This window comes from Lepidochelys kempii, chromosome 3 (genome assembly GCF_965140265.1).
Source record: "Lepidochelys kempii isolate rLepKem1 chromosome 3, rLepKem1.hap2, whole genome shotgun sequence".
NCBI lineage: Eukaryota > Metazoa > Chordata > Testudines > Cheloniidae > Lepidochelys > Lepidochelys kempii.
Window position 1 is genome coordinate 196408235 of NC_133258.1, and position 16290 is coordinate 196424524.

At 39.7% G+C, this 16290-nt stretch overlaps 1 protein-coding gene across 5 annotated transcripts in view; it reads right to left on the bottom strand.

Moving 5' to 3' along the window:
* Positions 1 to 2852: 2852 nt before the first annotated feature.
* B3GNT2 (UDP-GlcNAc:betaGal beta-1,3-N-acetylglucosaminyltransferase 2) overlaps positions 2853 to 16290 on the bottom strand; it is a 140806-nt gene continuing 127368 nt past the window's right edge. For 4 of the 5 annotated variants that reach the window (XM_073339547.1, XM_073339546.1, XM_073339548.1 and 1 more), the window contains one exon: positions 2853 to 5402. In XM_073339547.1, the coding sequence (XP_073195648.1) occupies positions 4200 to 5393 (1194 nt within the window). In that variant the 5' untranslated portion in view covers positions 5394 to 5402 and the 3' untranslated portion in view covers positions 2853 to 4199. The remainder of the gene's footprint in view (positions 5403 to 16290) is intronic. The other variant, XM_073339545.1, reaches the window with a different exon arrangement.

The following is a 16290-nucleotide window of genomic DNA, read 5'->3' on the forward strand; positions in this document are numbered from 1 at the left end:
CTCCTCCCTTCCCTCCTAAAAGGGAGGAGGGACACTTCTGCTTCTTCTCACAGCCTAGGCCTTGCTAACCATGACTGAGCCTCCAGAATCTCCAGCTGCACGTCAGCTTCGGTCTGAAGCTCCACCACCATGCTTCCCATCCCCTAATCCTCACCTTGATACAGTTAAGGATAAAGATCCAGCAAACAAGTAAATAAGTAAATAGCCCCTGAAAGCTAAGTCTGGCATAGACTGATCCATCTACCAGGGAAATAATGCTGCTGCTGCCTCCTCCTCTCTCCTGTCTCTGTTCTATTCACTAAGCTGCAGCCAAACGCTACCTTCCTTGTCTGTCATGCTGAATGTATCACACTGGTTCCAGATCTCAGCTACCACCATTTATTTCCTTCTGAACCCTCAGGAAGGTTAAACTTCCTCACACTCTACATGGAGCAATCTGTGCTTTCACCTTGGCTCATTCCACACACATTCTAGTTAGTTTACTTATTTTAATTAAAATGCACCTTTAAATTTTTGCATTTCTCATGCAGCTCTCTATAGCGGCAATAGCCTCCCTCCTCCATTACTCCCAATGATCTCACTCCTCTCCTTCAAATCCCTGCTACAAAGTTTTTTTTTTATATCATTCGACCAGTAACTCACCCTTGTTCTTGCTTCATCTCATGTCCCTTTAACTTAGCCTTCCAACACACTGCATGCCCACTCAACTGCATCACCACTTCACTTATACTAGACTGCATGCTTTATGTTTCTGAAATACCCAGCACACCAATGCTACTATTACGATTAAATAAGGAGCCTGAACAATTTAAATTCTCTAACCTTAAACTTCTTCTGTTTTATCATCTCCTCTGTCTCTGATCTTTTGTTGTCAGTACATGTTGCCCCTGGCCCCATGTCCTGGGTGCCCTCCCCCAATATACCATTCTTCTGTTCTACTTAATTTGCATTGTTTTCCCTCGATCCCTGTTCTATTCTGGCCTCTAATACATCTTTTCCCTATTACTTCCCTACCACCAAGTGCCCAGTCTCTTCCTCTCCCCCTCCCTCCCTAATCACTTTGGGTCTTCCAAATTCCTTCCATACCTCCCTCTTTCCACAAGGTCCCCAATCTTTTCACTGCTATTCCTTTCCTGAGCCCCCAAGCTGTTCCGTCTATAAGTTCCTATCTTTCTTCCCTTCCCACCACCCTGAAGCTGAAATCAGGTGATAACTTAAATCCATTAAATGTTGCACTCCATTCCAGAAAGCAAAATTCCTAGAAATATGAAGGGAAACTTTTCACAGGGGAAAAAAATCTCAGTATGGGACATTCTCTCAGAACAAAAGAGGAAGCATGCTATCTCCTTAATGGAGATAGGCACCTTCCCCATTTTCTCTCTAGGTGCTGGCCCTTCCATGTCTAGAAAAACTAGCTAACATCACATACATATGCACCTGCATCCTCACCCACAAACATGCTCCATTCTCTACACACACGCCAGTCTATGGATACATCTACACTGCAACAAAAGACTTGTGCAGCTGGCCCCCTTCAACTGACTGAAGCTCATGTGCCTGAGGCTGCAGGGGTATAAAATTGCAGTGTAGACATTCGGGCACATGCTGGAGACCAGGCACTGAGACCATGCGAGGTGATGGGTCGCAGAGCCCAGGCTCCGAATGTCTACACTTCCATTTATAACCCTGTAGTCTGAGCCTGAGTTAGCTGACCCAGGCCAGCCAAGGTTCTTTTATTGCAGCGCAAACATACCCTATGTCTCTGCACCCCTCTCATTTGCACTTCTGTCCCTCCTCAAAGTTCCCACTCTTCAGTTCCTGCCCCAGTACTCAAGGTTTCCTTTACTGTCCACTCTCCTTCTGCCCAGTTCTCCCCCTCATCTATATTTCCCCAGATCTTTGCCAGTCTCTCCAGTTCTCTCCTCCCCTCTAGCCTACACCAGTTCTCTGCTCACCTCACATTTTGTAACCACCAGTTTTGCCAACCCCGCCTTGTCCAATTTGATATTAGCCTCCCCCAGGCCTATGTCCAACCTCACTTTCCTTTCCGTTCCTTATGGGGAGGGATAGTAGGGCACCTGTGTGCTATTAGCTTGTAGAGAACTGGAAGGAGAAATGGGGATCCCTGGGGACTCTTTTGGAAGGGAGGCAGGATTTGCAACAGGCAGAGGCAATGCAGCTGTAGCCATACTTTAAGGCATGCTAGGGCTCTTGGCCCAGCCCGAGTTCTGCCTATTGACTGGGAGTCTCAAGTGTACGCGGGGCAGAAGTGGGGATGAAAGGCAACACCACTTCCTTCAGGGAGGGGAAGAAGGAGAGGTCTAACGTGTGAAGAAGTATTGTGGCTATGACTTTTTTTGGGGGGAGGGGGGTAATCTTTAAACAAATATAAAATTCTGGGCACAACTGCCACGCTTTAAATTCATCCCAAGTGTCTTTTCAATATCACTTTCTATTCTGCTGAAAAGCATGGAGGTCAGCATGAACGGGTTCCGTTTCTAAACACCATGATAGTTTTCCTAAGGACATAAAAAATTATTCCTGCTCCTTACTATTTAGTGTTGTCTTAACTTAGCTGCATTACAATGCCTAGGAAGTTAATACATAATCACCATTCAACATCTGTTTTTCTTCAGTCTCTATTGCATTCTCAGATTAAAACAGGAATATGCTGAATAATAAACTCCTAACTGACCATAGACTTAAAACAATTCTTTAATATAGCTTGTTACTGATTATGCAGTGAAGGGTCTGATAGTTTTACAGCTTTGTATTATATACAGACTATACAAGAGGCACATGAGAACTACTTAAATCACAATTTTATTTTTCAAATTCAAAAACAATTAACTGTATTTAACATGTTACATCAACAGATTTAAAATATCATGCTCTATTTAAATATTTGACTGACAACAATGTATACAAATAAAACGTTACACAAATATATTTAAGAAAACATTTTGGTCTTCAATCTGAACAATAAATAGACAGGCACTCCTATATATACAAAGAAGGGGTCATTACTTAGAACAAATTCTCATATAAGCAACATGTGGAAATATGGCAAGAAAAGATTTCTAGAGTTTTGGGAAACATGCTGTATGACACATCATGCAATTTCCAAATCTCACTTTCAAAACTTGAAACGTTTAAGATGTATATTGTTCTGAGTTTATCATCATCAGTTTATAGAGGAGATCCAAACCAAGCTTTCCTGAGTGATGTGCAATTTCAGACTTCAGTTATCCATATCAAATCAAGCTACCTGATGATTGTTTTTAACACCAAAACAGAAAACAAGGACTGGCCAGAGCAGCCTTTTCTGTAAATAAAATGAGTGACAGAAGAACTTTGATTTATAAAGCTTAACTGAAATTCAAGACAAAAATCTGCCTATTAGCAAAGTCCAACATAAAACCTATCCTCTTCCTTACATGTCCAGCTCTTAAATTTTATCCCATTTGAAATTATATTGTGATTTTATAAGATATAAAGTATCATTACATAAAAGGTAGAGATTTAGTATCCTTTCAGATACAGGCAGACACATTTTGCACAGCAGATCACATTTAAATGAGAGAATACTGTTCAGAAGTAGCATATGATAGAGGAAGAGTTACAAAATCAAAACACCTTTCAATAATTAGTGTAATTTTTTAAAGTTATTATTTTTTTTATTTTTTTTTTTTACTTTGTGTAAAAATTAGACTTTCCCAATTTCTGAATTTTTACGTTACAAATGCTATTTCAAACAGACAAGTTTTCTCAGGAAAAAAAGTCTGTGTTTACAGCTTCTACCACCACAATTAAAATAAGATGCACTAGCAATGAAAAGTGGGCAATCCATGCTTTCAACATTATGGTGATAGCTAACCATGAATCAATGAAGAATTTTTTGTTATAACTTCTGAAGTCTATTTTAAAATTTGTAGATGAAATATTGAAACATAATAACTGCTAAGACAGAGGAAAGATTAGGACTAAGTCTTCATGCCACACTCTCAAAAATTTGTTATTCTAGTATTATTTTTACTTTTAGAAGTACTGAACAAATGTTTCTAGCTAATGATTTTTAAGAGAAGTAACTTTAAAAACCATTAAGTGAGAACAAAGAGGAGTTTTAATGATTCAATGAAGAAATTAGACCCAATCTTGGAAAATAAATTGAAGACACTTACGCATGTTACTTTAAACATTTAACAATTTAAGTGTGGATCCTGCAAGCGTGTCCAAATCTTAATCATTTCTTGAGGTTTTCTGCTATGTACTAACATTAAGTTTGTGTAGGAACATATGTTATTCCTGTGTTTCTCTTCAATATCAAATGTTTTGAAGCCTTTGTGTTTTTCCGGAGCAAGCCCAAGTTTCTGAAGGCACATTCCAGTATAAACGTCATCAATAGGATAGAGGAGGACCTGGTCAGATGCATTGTTCAGTCTTAATGCCAGATCACCAGAGTACAGAAACCCACCACCTCCTGCATATGGAGGATAAGAACCTTCAAAAACACTTTCTGGAATGTAGTACTTTAATTTTTTTTCTCGATGAGGTCCAGCATCTTTGATCACATCACCTATAAATAAGTCTTTTGCTTTGTCCTTTGATAAATTCTTCAAGTAATCCAGGATCTGGTGGGTATTCACAAAAACATCATCATCCCCCTTAAAAATAAACTGGGCCTCTGGACACGTGCTGCTGACCCATTTAAGAAACAGCACCTCTTTCAGAGTCAAGTTGAAGAAAGTGTCTCTGTAGTTCCAAAGAAGAATGTCTTGGTGGGTTTGACTCTCAAATTTCAGCATGTCTGAAAGGTCAGGAAAGTTATCTTCTGGAGGGGTCTGTCCCAACAAAAAGACCCTTACAACTGTTACATCCCCTGATTGTATTTCTTTACCCCAAGATTCCCTAATTGCTTGCCTTCTATCAAAATGTGGTATAAGTGACTTGATAGCCAGTAGCAGGAAAGGTTTGTGTTTGCACTTTTTTGGTTGATCCACTAATAATGAATAATTTCTACATCTTAAATAAAGCAGGAAGTCTTTAAATCTGTCTGGCAACGTTGCAAAGTCATTAACCTCTGATGTTACTGATGGATCAGGGTCACAGGAATTCAGAACACTAGTATTAGAAATTAAGGTTTCTTCCACAGTCATATTGGAAAGCAAGGTCAAAATGGGGTTGTACAAGAATTCCAGCTTCTGTTGCTGTTTGTTCCAATAGGCCTTGTGAGGAGTGTATTTCCTCCAGAACTTGCTGCTGGGTATTATAACCTGTCCTTTTGTATTCTTCTCTTGACCACCACTTTTGGAGACTTCCACAATCACATAAATAAAAAAGTTTACCATCATCAGAATTCCCAGCAGCCTTAGTCTTCTGCGTCCAACACTCATTTCTCATATCTGAAAAGAAAAATGATGGTTAGATTTTATTCAATCTTTTTCAAACAGGTTTCTAATTTCATAGGAATACAAGAGGGTTTTTTTGACCACTTCTAAACCTCACAGTGTACAAAAGTCAGCAAGCCAAGAGTTGACATTTACATACTGAAAATGAAAAATGAATTGGTCACCCCCTAATATACAAGCTCTCTCTTGCAGCTATAGGGGTTTTGGTTCCATTAGAAAGGAAAAGTTTGTCAATCAAGAGAACAAGCAACGATGGAAAGTTTTGCTTGAATTTCTAAAGCAGAATAAAGCATTTGACCATACATCTAAATTATTAGCAAGTGATCTCTTTCCAAAAGGTTTACATGAGATAAAATGTTTGACTATACAATAATCAAGGCTTGAGAGCTCATTTGCCCTCAGCAGTTGGTAAGCTTTTCCTTGGTAATAAAGTGAGCCTAAGGCTGGGTTGGGTTGAGAGAATAAGGTTGGGTGGGGGTGGGGTTGTGACAACCCCTTATGGTTGTGACATCCTTCCAAATATGAACGCTACAGTACTCAGTTTTTGTGTCTACAGTTTGTCACTCCCCCTAGCTTTCCCAAGCAGAAGCCAAGTGAAATTGACAAGCTTGGCCAGTTTCAAAGCTGCTATTCACCTCTATGTAGGCAGCAGTGAACCTTTTTTATAATTCTGAACTTCATTCTCCTGCTGGGGAAGAAAATGAGTTGTAACAGAAGGTAACACTAAAGTAATCTGTAGGAGAGGACTACCAAAAAGAATAGAGGGGGGAGGGGCAGGGGTATAGGAAGCCACTTTCTTAGTGCGGCAACCAAAAGGGTAGGGAAAGTAGCTAAGACCCTCCTCAACCCCCTTGCCGGGAGGATTTACTACTCTTCTCCAGCACACACACACACACACTCTCCTAGGAAGCTCTTGAGAAGAAGAGAAATTGATCCCTCTAGCAGCTAGACAACAAGGGGAATGAAAGCTTTGAGTTTATCAGACACGAGAGGCTGAGATGAAGAATGAGAGGTATCCATAAGGCTGGTTGGAATTCCTGTGACTTCCCTATGCTGTAAGCTGAGCTTCTCATCAGGATGTTGTCCCCAAACTCACTAGTACTCCCTCCTTTCCCTCAAACATATCTTTTATACTAGCCTCTGATAAATTGTAAGAGCCCTGTGGATTCTATAAGTGAACCCAAACTAACTTCAAGTTTTTTCTATAGTCCTATAAAAAAAATTAAATAAAAAATGAACAATTTACATTATAAACCTTGCAGCAACAGCTTGTCAACTCTTAAGGACTTGTGTAATATACACACACACACACACCCCCAACAATACCCACATTATGCAAACTACATGAAAATTCTAAAGAGATACCAATATAAGTGGGACATTACCCAAAACATAAGAACATATCAAACTATACATCACAAATTTTTAGAAAACTAGTGTTTCTCATTTTCTAAAGAGCTAACAAGACACCCAAGCTAACAGCAGCCAATGTAACAGGGGAGAGAGACCTGCCATGGCCCTTCCTATCCTCCTCCCCACAGGGACCAGAGTCAGACAAAAGAAGCTATAGAACAGACCTTATTGAGGTTGTCAAGAGGATTTTTTTTCTCTTTCTTAAAGACACAGTACTTACTAAATAGTTTTCTTTCCTCCCCTGGCAGGAGTCTTAAAACAATAGTCTAGCATCACATAATATTGTTTCCAAGCATATACTTTCATCTATCATATGATATCTAATTTTATCCTCCCATTACTATCTTCTTCTTGCTGTGCCTGATAGTACATCAAATTAAACAAGTAACACAAAATACCAGTTAATAGATTACATCAAGGATTCCAAACTTCATTGCACCGCAACCCCCCTTCTCACAACAAAAATTACTACATGACTCCAGGAAGGGGAACCGAAGCCTGAGCCTGCTTGAGCCCCGCCACCGCAGGCAGGGGGGCCAAAGCCCCACCAGCCTGGGCGAAAAAGCCAAAGCTGAAACCCCAGGGCTTCATCCTCTGGGGTGGAGGGCTGTAACCTGAGCCCTGTCCAAGCCTGAAACCAAAGCCCCAGGCAGTGGGACTTGTACTTCTGCTTCGGCCTTGGGAGGCAGGATGAGGGCTTCAGCCCTTGGCCCCAGCCAGTCTAATGTCAGCCCAGGAGACTCCATTAAAATGAGGTCGTGACTCACTTTGGAGTCCCGACCCACGTTTGAGAACCGCTGGATTACATTGATGCATACAAAATTCAAGGGAGATTAGGTATAAAAAAACCAACAACAACAAAAACTGTGCTTGACACCACTGAGGACAAATAATTTATCCTCCAATATGGCCTGGGGAGTTGTAGCACAAGTTACCACTAATATAGTAACTGTTTGGGACTCAAAGATCGACAATATGGAAACCAAAACAGACACATTAGAAATAAACGAGTACCAAAAGGAAGTGCAAGAATGTGTTTCAGAGATGAAAGGGTAACTACATTTTGGATAACTAAATCAGACATAGCTGAAAAACTGGAAGACTAAGAACCAAATTAGAAGGAAAAACCATCTAAAAGTGGGTGGTAAGCAACTTGTATTCTCCTTTGAACAGTGCATTCTTGCTGCACATAAAATGTAAGTGAAAAATGATAGGATTAAAATAGGACAAGCACAGAAAGTCAAACCACTCTTGGAAACAAAGGGAAAGCTCAGAGCATTTACCAGTCAACAACCAAACCTGCCCACCATCATAATTTTCAGGGCTGGGCCTGTGCAACTTTAATTCGACCCCTTGTGTACATAAATTACGATACAGTCTTGAATTATATTACTGAATATTACTTTAACGTGGCTTGCGTAGTCACTGCAGACTGCCGGGAGAGAGCTCTCCAGCGCTCTAAAAAAACCACCCCCACAAAAAGGATAGTTCCCAGTGCTGGTGCACTGTTTATACTGGCGCTTTACAGCGCTGAAACTTGCTGCACTCAGGGGTGTGTTTTTTCACACCCCTGAGCAAGAAAGTTGCAGCGCTTTAAATTGCCAGTGTAGACAAGTCCTGTGAGTGGTCTGCACTTCTGAATCAGAATCTATGGTCTCAAGCTGGACATCCGGAAAGTGAGGCACACACAACTGGCGACCACATGTAAAATGTCTGGTTTAAAGTGACTTGCCCCGTGCCACACAAGAACTCTATGGCAGAAGCAGGGATAGAATCCCAACTTCCAGGGTGGCATTTCACTCCCTTAACTATGAGACCATCCTTTCACTTCCTGAAATCTTTTCCCTCATTCGTTACATACCTTTCAACTTCTTAAAAAAAATAAGACAGGGATCCTAAAGCCAGCCTCCGTCACTACTAGAGGTGGTTGAAAATTTTCTGATGGAAGTTTTCCACTGGAAACACTGACTAGACAGAACCTAAATGTTCCATGGGAATGTGCTGATTCTGTTGAAAGTTTCAATACGAACCAGGCAGCTCCCCACCCTCCCAGCAGTCCACACAGCAGACTTTCAAGGCTTCCCAGACTGCCCACCTAACAAGCTCCCCAGTGAACGGGATGCCAGGTTACTCAACTTTCCAAGCTGTCTGGCTTCCTACGTTCCCCAGGAAGCAAGGCAACCACATCCCAAGGTGGCTGGCTCCCCAGATTGCCTGGCTCTTCAGCCAGCTTGCCAGGGAGGCGGGTGGTTAGCTGGTCTAGACATTTTTTTAAAAATTCTGTTTTTTCTGAAACTGAATTTTTCAAAAAAGTTTCTGTTCTGTAGAAAATTTCTCGTTTCTGACATTTCATTCTAAATCAGACTCAAAACGATTTAATAAAAGTGAAGTTTTCCATGGGATGGAAATTCCAGTTCCTGCACAGCTCTATTCACTACACAACCGTGATTCATCTCTAGAGCAGATCCAACCTGTGCACTGATTGAGGTAGGGGTCCTGTTGAAAAAAATAGTACGCCATCATGTAATTTAAAGACTTTATCATAATATCTATGAACAGGAGAAGTGAATTAAAGTTACACAGGCAACCTTAATTCTGGTATTCCCTAACTTTTAAGTGCTTGCGTGTTTTCTGTCGCAATCAATGTTCTTTTCATGTAATTTTTTGGTATTTAATTTCCTAGGATTTTAATAAAGTAAATTGTTTAAACAGATTCCATCACGTAGCATCACAAACACACACCCCCACATTGTTCATCAGCAGAGTTGGAACCTCTAGAACTGCCGCCACAGACCTTGGCCACCTGAGCTAAGAGAGTAACTGATAGCAAGAATAGATTGCCATCCTCTATGTAGACCAGCACTAGAGGGAGATGGCACACTTTGTCAGTGGGTTTTACAGATATTTGCTGACAGCAGATAAATGGTGAAACTCAGCTCAGAAACGAAGTGTGCTTTATAAAGCATGTGTGAACTACAATTTTTTCCCCCAAAGTCGTATCTTGGTCAAAAAATGATGGATTTTCACAGGAACAGCAAAAGGTACATCCTTGACACAATGTCCCTGCTTCAAAGCAGGGCTGGAGCTTCTCAAAGAAAAGGTCACCAGAATTTTAGCATTGCAAAACAACGTATTTTCCCCTAGCCTCGTTCTTGGAAATGGCCAAAACATTTTGGCTGACACTTTCCAAAAACAGTCAACCTGAGGTAGACACCAAACACGGATAATGTCAGCCCAACTGGTTAAAGTCTGGCAACATGATAAGCAACTGAAAAAGGGTCTTATAATGGGAAATGTTGGTCAATCTTAATAGTCGGTATTGCTGGCCCCATCTATATTCACATCAGCAAATTTCATAAGAACTGCCAGACTGGGTCAGATCAATGGTCCATCTAGCCCAGTATCCTATCTCTGACTATGGCTAGTACAAGAGTGAGAGAAAAATCGTACAGGACAGGGCAATTTTGGAGAGATCCATCTGTGTCTTCCACTCCTGGCTTTTAGCAGTCAGAGGTTATGGGGTGCCCCAAGCCTGGGATTGCATCCCTGAGCATCTTGGCTAATAGTCATTGTTGGGTCTATCCTCCATTAACTTACCTAGTTCTTTTTTGAACCCAGCTATTCTTTTGGCCACCACAACATCCCATGGCAGTGAGTTCCACCGGTGAAAATTAACCAAGTTTGCTGTATCCAGAGAGACAGAATACACACCAGCCAGTTGGTTCAGCTGGTGGTGCACACCTTACTTTAATATAACACCACGCATGGTGTGAAAAAGTACTTCCTCTTGTTTGTATTAAAACTGCTGCCTATTAATTTCAAGTGACCCCTGTTTTTTGTATTGTTGGAAAATGTAACTAACACTTCCTTATTCACCTTTTCCACACCATTCATGATTTTATAGACCTCTCTCTCTCTTTCTCTCTCTCTTGATCACACACAGCCCTAATTTTTTTGGTCTCTCTTTGTGTGCAAGCTGTTCCATACCTTTGATAATCTTTGTGTCCTTCTCTGAACCTATTACAGTTCCACTATATCTTTTTTGAGATGGGGTGAAGAGAAATGGACACAATATTCAAAATGTGGGTACACTATGGATTTATATAGTGGCATTATACCTTCTGTCTTATTTTCTATCCCTTTCCTAATAGTTCCTTACATTCTGTTAAAGCCTTTTTGGCTGCCACTGTGCATTGAGCTGAAGTTTTCAGATAACTATCCGTGGTGACTCCCGAGATCTTTTTCTTGAGTGGTAACAGATAATTTAGAACCCATCATTATATATGTATAGTTGGGATTATGTTTTCCAAACTGCACTACTTTGTACTTATCAACATTGAATTTCATCTGCCATTTTGCTATCCAGTTACCTCGTTTTGTGAGATCCCCCTGTAACTCTTTGTAGCCAGCTTTTAACTTAACTATCTTGAATAATTCTATATCATGTGCAAACTTGGCCACTTCGCTATTCATTCCTTTTCCACACGATTAAATGAATACACCAAACAGCACAGATTCCATTAAAGGTCCTTGGGGGACCCCATGGCTTACCTCTCTTCAGTGCGAAAACTGATTATTTATTCCTACACCGTATTTCCTTTGATTTCAATGTATTGTAATCTACTGTTATACTGCTGTTGCTGAAGAGAATGTACTAAGGACAGCAGGCACCATCAGCAATCACTATTGACAAAACAGATTCAGTTATAGTTCATTGTGGGATAAGTATAAGCCATTTTTAAAAGCAGAGTTCCATGCAACAATGCAAGTTGTGTGAAATATGTTGCTGAATAATGAAGATCTAATAAGGGAAATTAGAATTTTTTTAAATTAAAATTTTATGAACATACTGCTTTTTTTATCGTTTCTAACTATATAATTTACATATAGTACGATGAATAAGTTAATGGCTTGCAAGACAGAAACAGATCACCAATTTTTGTTAAACTACAGCAATTAACTCTCTTGAATATATTATATTTCTTCAAAAAAGTGGTTTTAATAAGCAGAAGAAAGAGAGCCATTTGAACACTTGTATTATTCACCATACTGTATAACAACTATATACTGAGTCACAAACTAAAAAGGCAAGAAGTTTAAAATGGAAGAAGAAAATGTTCTTTTAAAGGGTAAGCCAGTAGAACTCATTGCTGAAGGATTATAATTTTGACAAGTAGCTCAGTAAGTTTCATAAAAAAGATAGCAACTGCAGTTGCACTAGATAGACTTTACAGTTTTAAAACTTCATGCTTGAGGACATAAGATGATGTAAGGTTGCCAGACAACCAGGGGAACTGGATTTACAACTCCAAAACCAGTAACAGTCTGCCACATATGTTTTTCTGTGGTGTAAACAGACACAGCTGTGTCTTAAGACCACTCTTGTTTTCCATCTGGTCTGTTGGTGTTGCACTGACTGATCAAAATGCTAGTGGTGTGAATTTTGAGTTCAGGTAGCTTGCCAGCAGTAACAGTATAAAAATGTACTAGACCAGTGTTTTTTGCCACTTACACTTTAGTAGTAGCAATCTGAGCAGGTCATGTGGACAGACTTTACTGAAGAGGTTTTAACTAGAGTCAGTGAGGAGGAGGAGTTAGTATCACGGAAAACCTTTGCCATTCAGACTAGATGACCATAATGGTCTCTTCTGTCCTTAGAATCTATGTATTATAAGAACTGAAGTAGTAGTAAGCCCAGAGGAAGCCAGTGTGCTTCTAACCCAGTCTTTGGCTACACTGGATACTTTTACATCAGTGTAGCTACACTGATATACTTGCATCAGCATAGACACATCTACCACTGTTTCAAATTAAGGAAAAATGCACCAGTCCTGTTGCACTGGTATAAAAAGACACATACACTAAGGATCTACACCAGTGTACCTTTGCCAGTGAAAAGTGTAGCTAGTACCTCAAAAGAAAGAAGAATGATCCCGGCTGCCAGCTGCAACAAAGAAAGAGAAAAACCAGTAGAGTCTACACCTTCAGCAGTAGTCAAGGACTGGTATAGACACAAATTTCCATCTGTTTAGCTAAAGTTTAAACTGTTTTGAAAACACACCTTTAGTTAAACAGTGCAAGTCCATGGGTTGATAAGATCTGTGTCTGGACTCTGGAGTTCCTGGATGACCCCAACAGGAGCTGTGGCTGAATCACCAATTTCATGCTTCTTTTTTTGGATAAGGGAAGTTACTACATGCAGAAACAGATACAATCTGCTGCTGAGGGTGCTCAGTAGGGATGAGGCAGGCAGGCAAAAAAAGAGTGGGGGTGGGGGGAATAGGAGAATACAGAAGAGAAATGGTTAGCATAGTAGTTCAGTGGCAGCACATCTGAGTTTGGTACTGAACTATATTCCTCTCTCTTTGGGCTGGGAGCACCGTGAAGGCGGTGAGCTGAGGCAGAGGAATACTGGCTGCACTAACACTTTTCTGTGAGACTAAATGAAAAGCATCTAAACCTAAGTTGATGGGAGGGTAGCTATAACCCATGACCCCAATTCAGAGGCAAAGCTCTGAAAACCTCAAAATAGAAAGAGGAGGAAAATGAGACAAAACGCTGGCCACAGCGTTCTTGATTACCTAAATGCCTGTCTCTAAATTTTTATAAAAGAACAGGAGTACTTGTGACACTCTAGAGACTAACACATTTATTAGACCATAACCTTTTGTGGGCTACAGCCCACTTCATAGGATGCACAGAATGGAACATACAGTAAGAAGATATATAAACACACATAGAAGGTGAAAGTTGCCATAAAAACTGTAAGAGGCTAATTGAGATGAGCTATTATTAGCAGGAGAAAATAAACTTTTGTAGTGATAATCAAGACAGCCCATTTAGACAGTTGACAAGAAGCTGTAAGGATACTTAACACAGAGAAAGAGATTCAATATGAAATCTAAATTTTAAGAAACTACAGAAACCACAGTACTCTAGGAAGGAATTAAGGTTTTCAGCAAAGTTTTGTTCAAGGTAAGGACGTACTTCAGCAATATTTCAAAATGGTGATAAGCAAACTTGTAGACAAGGGAGGTATAAAAAAAGGAATAGTTTGGAAGAAGAGTTAAGATCTGAATTAGGGAGAGTGACTGTGGAATCTGCAATGAGACAAAAAGGACTTAATTTTTTATAGCTTTTAAGGCCAGAACGGACCATTGCGATCAACTAGTTTAATCTCCTATCTGACTCATGGCATAACATTTCACCAAGTAATTACTTCAGCAGTCCAATATGTTGTGGTTTAACCTATAGGACTGCTTGATTTGAAGATTTCAAGTGACACAGAATCCGCCTCATTCTTCAATAAGTTGTTCAATACCTTGAATCATTAAGTTCAGTACACCTTGATTCTCAGCTATACGGTTAACATTTCAACTGTGTTTATCCCTTAATACGCTCCCCTTTTGTTGTAAATTAAACACTCGACTGCTCTAGCAAGTCTATCACAATGACTGGTTACCTTGCTAGTAAATTGGTGACTATCCAAACTCTGCAGCCCCTCTCCCCTGTGGAAAAAATCCCAATGCTCTATAAAACGTTCTCCATTACACCACTTACCAAGCCAATAAGTTTTCACCTTTGAAATATTTAGTAGGAAGCAGTGATCTAGCCAGGATCTTAGTTTTAAAAAAAGCAAGCCAAAAATCGTAAAAAGAGTTTGTGCAATACAAAGTAGTGCCATCCAAAGCGGAAGTCAGAAATTAGAAGTCACAGAGGGAACACAATGTAAAAAGGAAATGCCATGGACAGAATTTTAAGGGGGTCAGGGAGGCAAAACTACTCGTTCATCTGTAATTTCCATTTCTCCTAGTAGATTCACCTCTCTGGACGGACACCCTAACTCATAGGTACTCTTGTACAACCTAGCAAAATTAAAGCAGAGTTCCTCTTTTTTCTCGAAAATGAAAGTTCTTCCTGTTGGCAACTAATCTTACCCTTCCCAGACACACATTTACAATGTAAAGGACACACAAGCTGAATCCCTTCCTACATAGTTGATGTTTCTAACCCTTCTTGTCCTTCTCACCATTACTATTTTACCTTTAGAAATCAGATGAGCAAGGCTAAAACCAGTACTGAAGATGAAAAGTGTCCCTTCAATTTTTACTATGCTATTATGTTTTTTGGATTATTTAGTACCTCATAGCATGGTGCTAGAAAATATATTAAGGATTGTATATTCATATATTCTTAGCACCTAAACTTTATTACTCAGCCTGACCAGTGCCCATGGAAAACTTAGGGCAAATGGTGAGATGTCTGAGGACTCATTCTTTATTCATTCTTTACTTGTCTGGGATGTACATGGTTGAGCAGGAAAAAAGTAATTTATTTTTATATTATTCACTTCCCAATACTCAAGCAAGGTATTCGGTACAAAATGAGTTTAATAAGTCATATTTCTATTGCATATTCTTTTGAAAGTATTTTACAGTTGTAACCTAGTACAAATATTGATGACAAAAATTTGTTTTTATTCCTCTGCTGTGGATCTCTATTCTGGATGTAGTTTATAGGTATTTATGTCCAAGCCACTGATAGAAGAGAGTTATTAGATGAGAAATGTGACTTACATTGACTTAGCTTAATTGAGCTCAATCACTACAACTAAATGTAAAACAATTTAAGTGTCCATTCAAGGACCTACTGTGATTTAACTAAAATGGATTTAAGAACTGACTTATGTTAAATCAGTTCAACTTCTGTATGTGGACAGGACCTTTGTTTTACTAATTTCTCATCGACTAACACACTTCTTTTAGTATACTCACATGTGCTCATTTCTTTCTCACCACACTCATTTTAACCTTCTTAGATTTGGTTTGGGGCACTCCAATTCTCCTCCAAAGATAGGAAGACATCTGCAGAAACAGCTGTCTTCTCCCGCACAAAACAGCTTATGCATTTATCCCTCCGCTGATGAGAATGAAACACAATGCTCTTCCATAAATCAGTGAGAAGGGTCACCAAAGGACAATGTAAGGAGTGTCTTACTCTGATACCAGCACTTTCCTGTACTGTTAGTATTTAAATTCTCAGTGCATCCTGTACTAAAATCTTAAAGGGAAATCCTGACCAAGATTATAAAATTGATTTTATCATAACTCATCTTTCCTGACATTTTATAGGGAAAACTCTCCTGGGTACTTCATCTGGGGTGTCACCATTATGTGGCCCGTTTGGAGAATAATATATGGAGAGATGGCAATTCCAGAAGACCCTCTTAAGAAGTAAAAGAGAGGGAAAACCTGCAGATGCACAGAATCCAAAGGAATGGTGGGGTCAAAGATCCAGAGTAAAATTAACGAACCAGATGTTTAAGGAAGAAACTATTACTTGGATTTTAGTTATACCTACCAAGTTCATCAAGGAAGGGATAACAATGGAGATTTGGCCCATTCCCCTCCAAAAATAATTAAGTTAAACGTCCATATCTAAGTTATTCCATTACCTGATTACACTCAGC